At 41.4% G+C, this 13803-nt stretch overlaps 2 protein-coding genes across 17 annotated transcripts in view; one reads left to right on the top strand and one right to left on the bottom strand.

Moving 5' to 3' along the window:
* Window positions 1–13803, top strand: part of LOC139753844 (uncharacterized) — a 126539-nt gene that overhangs the window by 29753 nt on the left and 82983 nt on the right. The window lies entirely within an intron of this gene.
* Window positions 1–13803, bottom strand: part of LOC139753845 (retinol-binding protein pinta-like) — a 76122-nt gene that overhangs the window by 7351 nt on the left and 54968 nt on the right. For 2 of the 15 annotated variants that reach the window (XM_071670775.1, XM_071670766.1), the window contains exon 4: window positions 1472–1730. The exons of the other annotated variants lie outside the window; for them this stretch is intronic. In XM_071670775.1, coding sequence (XP_071526876.1) covers window positions 1472–1730 — 259 coding nt within the window. The remainder of the gene's footprint in view (window positions 1–1471; window positions 1731–13803) is intronic. 15 annotated transcript variants of the gene reach the window in all.

The following is a 13803-nucleotide window of genomic DNA, read 5'->3' as shown; positions in this document are numbered from 1 at the left end:
GTCCATGCACGCACATATACATACCTATAAATATACATACCTATACATAAAAAAGAAACTGAGCACTTATTAATATATTTACCAGGGGACATGGTCCAGTAGGAATATCAAGGGGATAGATGGGACTTCTGGGGCAGGAAGATAAAGAAAGGTAACCTTTTTATGAACCAACCCATATAATAGGTTGAACAGCTGGGTTGACTGTGGGGTGATTGCTGCAACTAGGATTCAAACCTATGCGCTTGATCTTGGGCAGCCTGTGAGCATGTCACTGTCAGTCACATACCAGTACACCATTGAGGTACATAAAATACTTGAAAGCTATTCTAATATTTGCCAACAGACAATTATTTCAATGTAGGATTCCGATGTTAGGTTAGGGACAATGTCAGTTCCAAAATCCTTTTCTTACAGAATATCCTGAAGTTTATTTTCTGCTAGATAATAACCATATGTATGATTGTGTGGATGTACAATGCGTACACTACTCTAGGTATAGATTATCATCACTTGAATCTTCCATTTTCAGCAATACAAATATTAGTTACTTAATGATGTCTTGGTAACTTCTTTATACAAGTTCATTTCTTGTAAAGATTATTTCACCTTTTGATGCAAATCCAAAGATTGCAATTAAACATTTACTTGAAAATAGTAATCCTGTTAATAGTTACATTAAGAAGCAGATTGGCAGATTTTAACACAAACCGACATAAAATCAATTCTGGTAAAAGCTATTAAATTTCAGCTGCATTTTTTTTATTCTCTATTTTTTCCCATGATCATTATTTTCAGTCTTTTTTTAGAAGTATACTGTCATGAAAATCTGTAGACATTTCATGCAGAATCACCACTTCTATTTCGATTCCCCTCATGAAATTAATCATGTATAAACAATGCATGGTGGTCAATTGATCTCTCATGTTGTGGACCATGACAGCTGTTCTTAATTCCCAAATATTTTTTGTACCAAGAGGCATACCGCACTAAAGAAACAATGTATCTATCGAACAAGTGTCTACTTCTCAAGTCAACATATATAATTAGTTTTCACGTCATCAAAATTAACTAATTAATGAATGAAAACAAATGACTGTTGCTCCTCACTCTTTATGGAAATTGAGTAAGATTATGCTTTTTGTTGATAATGTTTTAATAATCATTCCAAAATGCCTGCTTGTAAGCAGCACCATACAGTACCATAATTTGTTTTAATCCTAAGTACTTTATCTTACAAAAGCTGAAGTCAGGTGCAAAGTCAAATTTTTTTCATAAAATGGTGTCTCTTCATTAAGGATCAGTGATCCAATGCTTTCTTTTATGAGGTTTCGTATGAAAAATCATAGAAAATTCATTATTATGTCTTTAGTTTTCAAACTATTCTTTTACTCTGGTCATTGCAGAATTGAAGTAATGCAACCAAAAATTTAGTTGAAAAAGTGTATACTAATAATTAGATGCAAGCATGGACCTGGAAGAGGGTGGACATCTTTTTGATTGCAACAGGGGTCATCTGAGTTGCATGTTGGAAGGTCAGCTCCTTGGTGTCCAGCACCAGTTCCATCCCTGTTACACCTATAGTTTCATCTTCCTCCAAGAGGAGGTCCAAGGTGATGAGGACATTCTGAGCCAAGTCATCCATGGAGGTGGAGGTCGGATCACGAATGCCAGGGCGACCCAGCACAACCCTGCGGTGACCCTCATTCACCCGAGGCAGAGGAAGTGCCATCCTGAACCATGCAGCCATGTTACATAAGCTTTCCAACACACTGGATTACATGACTTCTCTAACGAACATGCATTGTATGCTACCTTTACTCCTTTGTTACAAACTAACACTACACCCAGGTTATGTACTATCTACATTTCCAACATACCCAAATTGTGTGATACCTCTAACATGTTTAGGATGTATGCTACTCCAACATTCTCTATCAAATCTGTCTTACACTGCCTGTAACACTCACCCAATCTATAGAGTGTTTGGTTATGTACTACAGTTCTACAATTTTCTTCAAAACGAGTCAAATACTGCTTCCAACATTCTCCAATACAACTAGTTACATGCTACCTCCTACACGTCATGTGTGATGCTTCCAGCAAGTCTAGGAATCATGCTACTCCAACATTCTTTATCAATTCTAAGTCATACACTACCTCTAACCCTCTTCCCCAGTCTCCAACATATATGGGTCATATACTACAACATTCTTCAACACAGGTCATATAATACCCTAAACGTTCTGTAATACATCTAGTTACATGCTATCTCTAATATAGTTCTAATCTTTCTTAAACTGAGTAGACACCATTTGAAGTAATTACTGGCATACGTATAATGAACATTCTCCATTGTCAAAAACCTGTAATCTACACACATCAACACATTAAAGCTATTCTGAACAACACATTTCAAATTATACTTTGACCATTTAGTATACCTAAATAATTGTGACAACATACCCAAAGCACAATGAAAATTACACCCAAATTATTGTAACAAAATGATGACGTAACATGCCAAAAAAATAATCTACAATATACCTATTATACATTCTAACATATGTATGACCATATTATACCTACACCAACACTGAACAACATACAAAACTTATACACCCATCAACACTGAACAAAATACTAAAATTTTATAACCATCAACACTGGACATAACACCCACGTCATACACCCACACTAACATTTAATGATATACCCACATTATATGACCATTCAGCCACTGCTACTGTTTATGAAAAACTGGTTAACTCCCAACTGTTGTTTACAAATGACCACTCAAGCCACAACTTGTTAACAAAGAACCACTGACACACTGCTACTGTTTAGAAATAAAAGTCAGTCACAGTTTTTGTTTGTGAAAAATACAAAACCACAGCTACAGTTTAACACTTCTCAGCCACAGCAATGAATTGTGAAACACCACTCAGTCACAGCTACTATTTACAAATGACCACTCAGCCACATTTACTGCCTCTGGACAACCACTCGCCTCCATAGATACTACTTATGAATGACAAAGTAGCTACAGCTCCTAATTATGAATGACCACTTATCCACAGCATTTGTTTACCAAAAAACACTTAACCAAAGCTACTGTTTACAATAAACCTCTCAGCCACAGTTGCTGTTTCTGAAAGATGATTCTTCCAAAGCTTCTGTTAGAAAAGTCACTTAGCCAAAATGTCTTTGAAGGGTCATTAAGCACAACTGAAACCAAGTACATTAAATTGGTGCATCCTTCAAATTGTTAAAACACTGATGAATTTATTGTTCAAGCAATTATAATTCACAATTCTCTCTTTTGCTTCCCTTTCAAGTAATATTTTATCCAATGATGCCCTCTTACCCACGTACACTTATGTCTATGCCTCTTTTTAAAGTATTCCCAATCACCAGTACTTTTTTTTAGAGCAACACTCCACAAGTTGTTCACCATAACTCTTTGCCTCAATGAATACCCCATATCCCTCAGTTATACCCTCACACACCAAATTATTCACCTGCATTAAAATCATCCATCACTACTAATACCTGATCTCTTGCATTAAAACTGCTAACACACTAACTCAGCTGCTCCCAAAATACTTGCCTTTAATTTTTTTTTTCTTATGGCCAGGTGTATAAGCACCAATAATCACCAACATTTTGCAATTCACTTTCATTTTTACCCACATCAGTCTGGAGCTCACATCCTTACACTCTTTCACACCTTTCCAAAACTCCTTCTTTAGCAGTAATGTCACAAATTTATTAGCTTTTGTCCTCACACCAATCCCTGATTTTACCCACAAGATAATGGCTCCCAAAATGGTTGTTCTGAACTCCCAGGTGTTGATGTTGGGATAGGGGAAAAAGAATACTTCCCACATAGTTCCTGCGTGTCGTAGAAAGTGACTAAAAGGGGAGGGGCGGGGGGGCTGGAAATCCTCCCCTCCCATTTTCTTTTTTAATTTTCCAAAAGAAGGAACAGAGAAAGGGTCCAAGTTAGGATATTCACTCTAAAGCTCAGTCCTCTGTTCTTAACACTACATCACTAACGTGGGAAATGCCAAATAGTATGAAAAAAAAAAAATATTTTTTTTTATTATACTTTGTCGCTGTCTCCAGTGTTAGTGAGGTAGCGCAAGGAAACAGACAAAAGAATGGCCCAACACACCCACATACACATGTATATACATACACGTCCACACACGCACACATACATACCTATACATCTCAACGTATACATACATATATATATTTTTTTTTTTTTTGCTTTGTTGCTGTCTCCCACGTTTGCGAGGTAGCGCAAGGAAACAGACGAAAGAAATGGCCCAACCCACCCCCATACACATGTATATACATACGTCCACACACGCAAATATACACACCTACACAGCTTTCCATGGTTCACCCCAAACGCTTTACATGCCCTGATTCAATCCACTGACAGCACGTCAACCCCGGTATACCACATCGCTCCAATTCACTCTATTCCTTGCCCTCCTTTCACCCTCCTGCATGTTCAGGCCCCGATCACACAAAATCTTTTTCACTCCATCTTTCCACCTCCAATTTGGTCTCCCTCTTCTCCTCGTTCCCTTCACCTCCGACACATATATCCTCTTGGTCAATCTTTCCTCACTCATTCTCTCCATGTGCCCAAACCATTTCAAAACACCCTCTTCTGCTCTCTCAACCACGCTCTTTTTATTTCCACACATCTCTCTTACCCTTACGTTACTTACTCGATCAAACAACCTCACACCACACATTGTCCTCAAACATCTCATTTCCAGCACATCCATCCTCCTGCGCACAACTCTTTCCATAGCCCACGCCTCGCAACCATACAACATTGTTGGAACCACTATTCCTTCAAACATACCCATTTTTGCTTTCCGAAATAATGTTCTCGACTTCCACACATTCTTCAAGGCTCCCAGAATTTTCGCCCCCTCCCCCACCCTATGATCCACTTCCGCTTCCATGGTTCCATCCGCTGCCAGATCCACTCCCAGATATCTAAAACACTTCACTTCCTCCAGTTTTTCTCCATTCAAACTCACCTCCCAATTGACTTGACCCTAAACCCTACTGTACCTAATAACCTTGCTCTTATTCACATTTACTCTTAACTTTCTTCTTTCACACACTCTACCAAACTCAGTCACCAGCTTCTGCAGTTTCTCACATGAATCAGCCACCAGCGCTGTATCATCAGCGAACAACAACTGACTCACTTCCCAAGCTCTCTCATCCCCAACAGACTTCATACTTGCCCCTCTTTCCAAAACTCTTGCATTCACCTCCCTAACAACCCCATCCATAAACAAATTAAACAACCATGGAGACATCACACACCCCTGCCGCAAACCTACATTCACTGAGAACCAATCACTTTCCTCTCTTCCTACACGTACACATACCTTACATCCTCGATAAAAACTTTTCACTGCTTCTAACAACTTGCCTCCCACACCATATATTCTTAATACCTTCCACAGAGCATCCCTATCAACTCTATCATATGCCTTCTCCAGATCCATAAATGCTACATACAAATCCATTTGCTTTTCTAAGTATTTCTCACATACATTCTTCAAAGCAAATACCTGATCCACACATCCTCTACCACTTCTGAAACCACACTGCTCTTCCCCAATCTGATGCTCTGTACATGCCTTCACCCTCTCAATCAATACCCTCCCATATAATTTACCAGGAATACTCAACAAACTTATACCTCTGTAATTTGAGCACTCATTCTTATCCCCTTTGCCTTTGTACAATGGCACTATGCACGCATTCCGCCAATCCTCAGGCACCTCACCATGAGTCATACATACGTTAAATAACCTTAGCAACCAGTCAATAATACAGTCACCCCCTTTTTTAATAAATTCCACTGCAATACCATCCAAACCTGCTGCCTTGCCGGCTTTCATCTTCCGCAAAGCTTTTACTACCTCTTCTCTGTTTACCAAATCATTTTCCCTAACCCTCTTACTTTGCACACCACCTCGACCAAAACACCCTATATCTGTCACTCTATCATCAAACACATTCAACAAACCTTCAAAATATATGATTTTTTTTTTTTTTTTTTTTTTTTTTTGCCGGTCTCCCACGTTTGCGAGGTAGCGCAAGGAAACAGACGAAAGAAAATGGCCCAACCCACCCCCATACACATGTATATACACACACGTCCACACACGCAAATATACATAGCTATACATCTCAATGTACACATACATATACACACACAGACACATACATATATACCCATGCACACAATTCACACTGTCTGCCTTTATTCATTCCCACCGCCACCTCGCCACACATGGAATACCATCCCCCTCCCCCTCATGTGTGCGGGGTAGTGCTAGGAAAAGACAACAAAGGCCTCATTTGTTCACACTCAGTCTCTAGCTGTCATGCAATAATGCCCGAAACCACAGCTCCCTTTCCACATCCAGGACCCACACAGCTTTCCATGGTTTACCCCAGACGCTTCACATGCCCTGATTCAATCCACTGACAGCACGTCAACCTCGGTATACCACATCGATCCAATTCACTCTATTCCTTGCCCGCCTTTCACCCTCCTGCATGTTCAGGCCCCGATTACTCAAAATCTTTTTCACTCCATCTTTCCACCTCCAATTTGGTCTCCCACTTCTCCTCGTTCCCTCCACCTCCGACAAATATGTCATCTTGGTCAATCTTTCCTCACTCATTCTCTCCATGTGCCCAAACCACTTCAAAACACCCTCTTCTGCTCTCTCAACCACGCTCTTTTTATTTCCACACATCTCTCTTACCCTTACATTACTTACTCGATCAAACCACCTCACACCACACATTGTCCTCAAACATCTCATTTCCAGCACATCCACCCTCCTGCACACAACTCTATCCATAGCCCACGCCACGCAACCATACAACATTGTCGGAACCACCATTCCTTCAAACATACCCACTTTCGCTCTCTGAGATAATGTTCTCGACTTTATATATATATATATATATATATATATATATATATATATATATATATATATATATATATATATATATATATCGAGGATGTAAGGCATGTGTACGTGGAGGAAGAGAGGAAAGTGATTGGTTCTCAGTGAATGTAGGTTTGCGGCAGGGGTGTGTGATGTCTCCATGGTTGTTTAATTTGTTTATGGATGGGGTTGTTAGGGAGGTAAATGCAAGAGTCTTGGAAAGAGGGGCAAGTATGAAGTCTGTTGGGGATGAGAGAGCTTGGGAAGTGAGTCAGTTGTTGTTCGCTGATGATACAGCGCTGGTGGCGGATTCATGTGAGAAACTGCAGAAGCTGGTGACGGAGTTTGGTAAAGTGTGTGGAAGAAGAAAGTTAAGAGTAAATGTGAATAAGAGCAAGGTTATTAGGTACAGTAGGGTTGAGGGTCAAGTCAATTGGGAGGTGAGTTTGAATGGTGAAAAACTGGAGGAAGTGAAGTGTTTTAGATATCTGGGAGTGGATCTGTCAGCGGATGGAACCATGGAAGCGGAAGTGGATCATAGGGTGGGGGAGGGGGCGAAAATTTTGGGAGCCTTGAAAAATGTGTGGAAGTCGAGAACATTATCCCGGAAAGCAAAAATGGGTATGTTTGAAGGAATAGTAGTTCCAACAATGTTGTATGGTTGCGAGGCGTGGGCTATGGATAGAGTTGTGCGCAGGAGGATGGATGTGTTGGAAATGAGATGTTTGAGGATAATGTGTGGTGTGAGGTGGTTTGATCGAGTAAGTAACGTAAGGGTAAGAGAGATGTGTGGAAATAAAAAGAGCGTGGTTGAGAGAGCAGAAGAGGGTGTTTTAAAATGGTTTGGGCACATGGAGAGAATGAGTGAGGAAAGATTGACCAAGAGGATATATGTGTCGGAGGTGGAGGGAACGAGGAGAAGAGGGAGACCAAATTGGAGGTGGAAAGATGGAGTGAGAAAGATTTTGTGTGATCGGGGCCTGAACATGCAGGAGGGTGAAAGGAGGGCAAGGAATAGAGTGAATTGGAGCGATGTGGTATACAGGGGTTGACGTGCTGTCAGTGGATTGAATCAAGGCATGTGAAGCGTCCGGGGTAAACCATGGAAAGCTGTGTAGGTATGTATATTTGTGTGTGTGGACGTGTGTATGTACATGTGTATGGGGGGGGTTGGGCCATTTCTTTCGTCTGTTTCCTTGCGCTACCTCGCAAACGCGGGAGACAGCGACAAAGTATATAAAAAAAAAAAAAAAAAAATATATATATATATATATATATATATTTTTTTTTTTCATACTATTCGCCATTTCCCGCGATAGCGAGGTAGCGTTAAGAACAAAGGACTGGGCCTTTGAGGGAGTATCCTCACCTGACCCCCTTCTCTGTTCCTTCTTTTGGAAAAAAAAAAAAAAACGAGAGGGGAGGATTTCCAGCCCCCCGCTCCCTTCCCTTTTAGTCGCATTCTATGACACGCAGGGAATACGTGGGAAGTCTGATCATTATCTTGTGGAGGCTAAGGTGAAGATTTGTATGGGTTTTCAGAAAAGAAGAGTGAATGTTGGGGTGAAGAGGGTGGTGAGAGTAAGTGAGCTTGGGAAGGAGACTTGTGTGAGGAAGTACCAGGAGAGACTGAGTACAGAATGGAAAAAGGTGAGAACAATGGAAGTAAGGGGAGTGGGGGAGGAATGGGATGTATTTAGGGAATCAGTGATGGATTGCGCAAAAGATGCTTGTGGCATGAGAAGCGTGGGAGGTGGGTTGATTAGAAAGGGTAGTGAGTGGTGGGATGAAGAAGTAAGATTATTAGTGAAAGAGAAGAGAGAGGCATTTGGACAATTTTTGCAGGGAAAAAATGCAATTGAGTGGGAGATGTATAAAAGAAAGAGACAGGAGGTCAAGAAAAAGGTGCAAGAGGTGAAAAAGAGGGCAAATGAGAGTTGGGGTGAGAGAGTATCATTAAATTTTAGGGAGAATAAAAAGATGTTCCCAAGCTCTCTCATCCACAACAGACTGCATTCTTGCCCCTCTTTCCAAAACTCTTGCATTCACCTCCCTAATAACCCCATCCATAAACAAATTAACAACCATGGAGACATCACACACCCCTGCCGCAGACCAACACTCACAGAACCAATCACTTTCCTCTCTTCCTACATGTACACATGCCTTACATCCTCAGTAAAAACTTTTCACTGCTTCTAACAACTTGCCTCCCACACCATATATTCTTAATACCTTCCACAGAGCATCTCTATCAACTCTTATCATATGCCTTCTCCAGATCCATAAATGCTACATGCAAATCCATTTGCTTTTCTAAGTTTTTCTCACATACGTTCATCAAAGCAAACACCTGAACCACACATCCTCTACCACTTCTGAAACCACACTGCTCTTCCCAATACTTCCCATGCATTCCTCACGTGTCATAGAAGGTGACTAAAGGGGAGGGGGGCCTAGAAACCCTCTCCTTCTTGTATTTTAACTTTCTAAAAGGGGAAACAGAAGGAGTCACGCGGGGAGGGCTCGTCCACCTCGAAGGCTCAGATTGGGGTGTCTAAATGTGTGTGGATATAACCAAGATGAGAAAAAAGGAGAGATAGGTAGTATGTTTCAGGAAAGGAACCTGGATGTTTTGGCTCTGAGTGAAACGAAGCTCAAGGGTAAAGGGGAAGAGTGGTTTGGGAATGTCTTGGGAGTAAAGTCAGGAGTTGGTGAGAGGACAAGAGCAAGGGAAGGAGTAGCACTACTCCTAAAACAGGGGTGGTGAGAGTATGTGATAGAGTGTAAGAAAGTAAACTCTAGACTGATATGGGTAAAACTGAAAGTGAATGGAGAGAGATGGGTGATTATTGGTGCATATGCACCTAGGCATGAAAAGAAAGATCATGAGAGGCAAGTGTTTTGGGAACAGCTGAGTGAGTGTGTTAGTAGTTTTGATGCACGAGACCGGGTGACAGTGATGGGTGATTTGAATGCAAAGGTAAGTAATGTGGCAGTTGAGGGAATAATTGGTGTACATGGGGTGTTCAGTGTTGTAAATGGAAATGGTGAAGAGCTTGTAGATTTGTGTGCTGAAAAAGGGCTGGTGATTGGGAATTCCTGGTTTAAAAAGAGAGATATACATAAGTATATGTATGTAAGTAGGAGAGATGGCCAGAGAGCATTATTGGATTACATGTTAGTTGATTGGCACATGAAAGAGAGACTTTTGGATGTTAATGTGCTGAGAGGTGCAACTGGAGGGATGTCTGATCATTATCTTGTGGAGGCGAAGGTTAAGATTTGTAGAGGTTTTCAGAAGAGAAGAGAGAATGCTGGGGTGAAGAGAGTGGTGAGAGTAAGTGAGCTTGGGAAGGAGACTTGTGTGAGGAAGTACCAGGAGAGATTGAGTACAGAATGGAAAGAGGTGAGAACAGAGGACGTAAGAGGAGTCTGGGAGGAATGGGGTGTATTTAGGGAAGCAGTGATGGCTTGCGTAAAAGATGCTTGTTGCATGAGAAGTGTGGGAGGCGGGCAGATTAGAAAGGGTACTCAGTGGTGGGATGAAGAAGTAAGATTATTAGTGAAAGACGAGTTTTGCAGGGAAATAATGCAAATGACTGGGAGATGTATAAAAGAAAGAGGCAGGAGGTCAAGAGAAAGGTGCAAGAGGTGAAAAAGAGGGCAAATGAGAGTTGGTGTGAAAGAGTATCATTAAATTTTAGGGAGAATAAAAAGATGTTTAGGAAGGAGGTAAATAAAGTGCGTAAGACAAGGGAACAAATGGGAACATCAGTGAAGGGGGCTAATGGGAGGTGATAACAAGTAGTGGTGATGTGAGAAGGAGATGGAATGAGTATTTTGAAGGTTTGTTGAATATGTTTGACGATAGGGTGACAGATATAGGGTTTTCTTTGTCAAGGTGATGTGCAAAGTGAGAGGGTTAGGGAGAATGATTTGGTAAACAGAGAAGAGGTAGTAAAAGCTTTGCGGAAGATGAAAGCCGGCAAGGCAGTGGGTTTGGATGATATTGCAGTGGAATTTATTAAAAAAGGGGTTGACTGTGTTGTTGGCTGGTAGGTAAGGTTATTTAATGTATGTATGACTCATGGTGATGTTCCTGAGGATTGGTGGAATGCTTGCATAGTGCCACTGTACAAAGGCAAAGGGGATAAAGGTCAGTGCTCAAATTACAGAGGTATAAGTTTGTTGAGTATTCCTGGGAAATTATATGGGAGGGTATTGATAGAGAGGGTGAAGGCTTGTACAGAGCATCAGATTGGGGAAGAGCAGTGCAGTTTCAGAAGTGGTATAGGATAAGTGGATCAGGTGTTTGCTTTGAAGAATGTATGTGAGAAATACTTAGAAAAGCAAATGGATTTGTATGTAGCATTTATGGATCTGGAGAAGGCATATGATAGAGTTGATAGATATGCACTGTGGAAGGTATTAAGTATATATGGTGTGGGAGGCAAGTTGTTAGAAGCAGTGAAAAGTTTTTGTAGAGGATGTAAGGCATGTGCACGAGTAGGAAGAGGAAAGTGATTGGTTCTCAGTGAATGTCGGTTTGCAGCAGGGGTGCATGATGTCTCCATGCTGGTTTAATTTGTTTATGGATGGGGTTGATAGGGAGGTGAATGCAAGAGTTTTGGAGAGAGGAGTAAGTATGCAGTCTGTTGTGGATGAGAGAGCTTGGCAAGTGAGTCAGTTCTTGTTCACTGATGATACAGCACTGGTGGCTGATTTGAGTGAGAAACTGCAGAAGCTGGTGACTGAATTTGGTAAAGTGTGTGAAAGAAGAAAGCTGTGAATAAATATGAATAAGAGCAAGGTTATTAGGTACAGTAGGGTTGAGGGACAAGTCAATTGGGAGGCAAGTTTGAAGGGAGAAAAACTGGAGGAAGTGAAGTGTTTTAGATATCTGGGAGTGGATTTGGCAGTGGATGGAACCATGGAAGCGGAAGTGAATCATAGGGTGGGGGTTAGGGGCAAAAGTTCTGGGAGTGTTGAAAAATGTGTGGAAGGCGAGAGCATTATCTCAGAAAGCAAAAATGGGTATGTTTGAAGGAATAGTGGTTCCAACAATGTTATATGGTTGTGAGGCGTGGGCTACACATAGGGTTGTGCAGAGGAGGGTGGATATGTTGGAAATGAGATGTTTGAGGACAATGTGGTGTGAGGTGGTTTGATCAAGTAAATAATGAAAGGGTAAGAGAGTTGTGTGGTAATAAAATGTAAGGTTGAGAGAGCAGAAGAGGGTGTATTGAAATGGTTTGGTCACATGGAGAGAATGAGTGAGGAAAGATTGACAAAGAGGATATATGTGTCAGGTGGAGGGAACGAGGAGAAGTGGAAGACCAAATTGGAAGTGGAAGGATGGAGTGAAACAGATTTTGAGCGATCGGGGCCTGAACATGCAGGAGGGTGAAAGGCGTGCAAGGAATAGAGTGATTTGGAACGATGTCGTATACCTGGGTCAATGTGCTGTCAATGGATTGAACCAGGGCATGTGAAGCGTCTGGGGTAAACCATGAAAAGTTTTGTGGGGCCTGGATGTGGAGAGGGAGCTGTGGTTTCGGTGCATTATCCATGACAGCTAGAGACTGAGTGTGAACGAATGTGGCCTTCGTTGTCTTTTCCTAGAGCTAACTTGCAGGCGTGAGGGGGAAGGGGGGAGTCATTTCATGTGTGGCGGGGTGGCAGCGGGAATGAATAAAGGCAGCAAGTATGAATTATGTACATGTTTATATATATGTATATGTCTGTGCATGTACATATATGTATACGTTGAAATGTATAGGTATATATATGTGCGTGGGTGGACATGTATGTACATACATGTGTATGTGGGTGGGTTGGGCCATTCTTTCGTCTGTTTCCTTGCGCTACCTCGCTAACGCGGGAGACAGTGACAAAGTCTAATAAAAAAAATAAATCAATAATATTCCCTCCTCCTCTAACGCATATATCCTCTTTGCCAATCTTTCCTCATTCATTCTCTCCATGTGGCCAAAAGGGAAACAGAAGGAGTTAAGCAGAGAGTGCTCATCCTCCTGAAAGACTCAGATTGGGGTGTCTAAATGTGTGTGGATGTAACCAACATGAGAAAAGGGGAGAGATAGATACTATGTTTGAGGAAAGACACCTGGATGTCCTGGCTCTGAGTGAAACAAAGCTCAAGGGTAAAGGGGAAGAGTGGTTTCGGAAAGTCTTGGGAGTAAAGACGGGGGTTGATGAGAGGACAAGAGCTAAGGAAGGAGTTGCACTACTCCTGAAGAAGTTGTGGGAGTATGTGATAGAGTGGAAGAAAGGAAATTCAAAACTGAAAGAGGATGGAGACAGATAGGCAATTATTGGTGCCTTTGCACCTGGTCATGAGAAGAAAGATCGTGAGTGCCAAGTGTTTTGGGAGCAGCTGAGTAAGTGTGTTAGCAGCTCCGATGCACAAGACCAGGTTATAGCGATGGGTGATTTGTATGCGAAGGTGTCATGTGGCAGTTGAGGGTATAATATGTGTACATGGGGTGTTCAGTGTTGTAAATGGAAATGGTGAAGAGCTTGTGGACTCATGTGCTGAAAAGGGACTGGTGATAGGGAATACCTGGTTTAAAAAGAGATAAGCATAAGTATACATATGCGAATAGAAGAGATGGTCAAAAGGCACTATTGGATTACGTGTTCATTGACACACGTGTTAAAGAGAGACTTTTGGATGTTAATGTGCTGATCACTATACTGTGGAGGCGGTGAAGATTTGTGGGTTTTCAGAAAATAAGATAGAATGCTGGGGAGAAGGGAGTGGTGTAAA

The sequence above is a fragment of the Panulirus ornatus genome, chromosome 15 (assembly GCF_036320965.1).
Source record: "Panulirus ornatus isolate Po-2019 chromosome 15, ASM3632096v1, whole genome shotgun sequence".
NCBI classification, from domain to species: domain Eukaryota; kingdom Metazoa; phylum Arthropoda; class Malacostraca; order Decapoda; family Palinuridae; genus Panulirus; species Panulirus ornatus.
The sequence above is the reverse complement of the archived record's forward strand: the minus strand, read 5'-3'. Positions and strand labels throughout refer to the sequence as shown.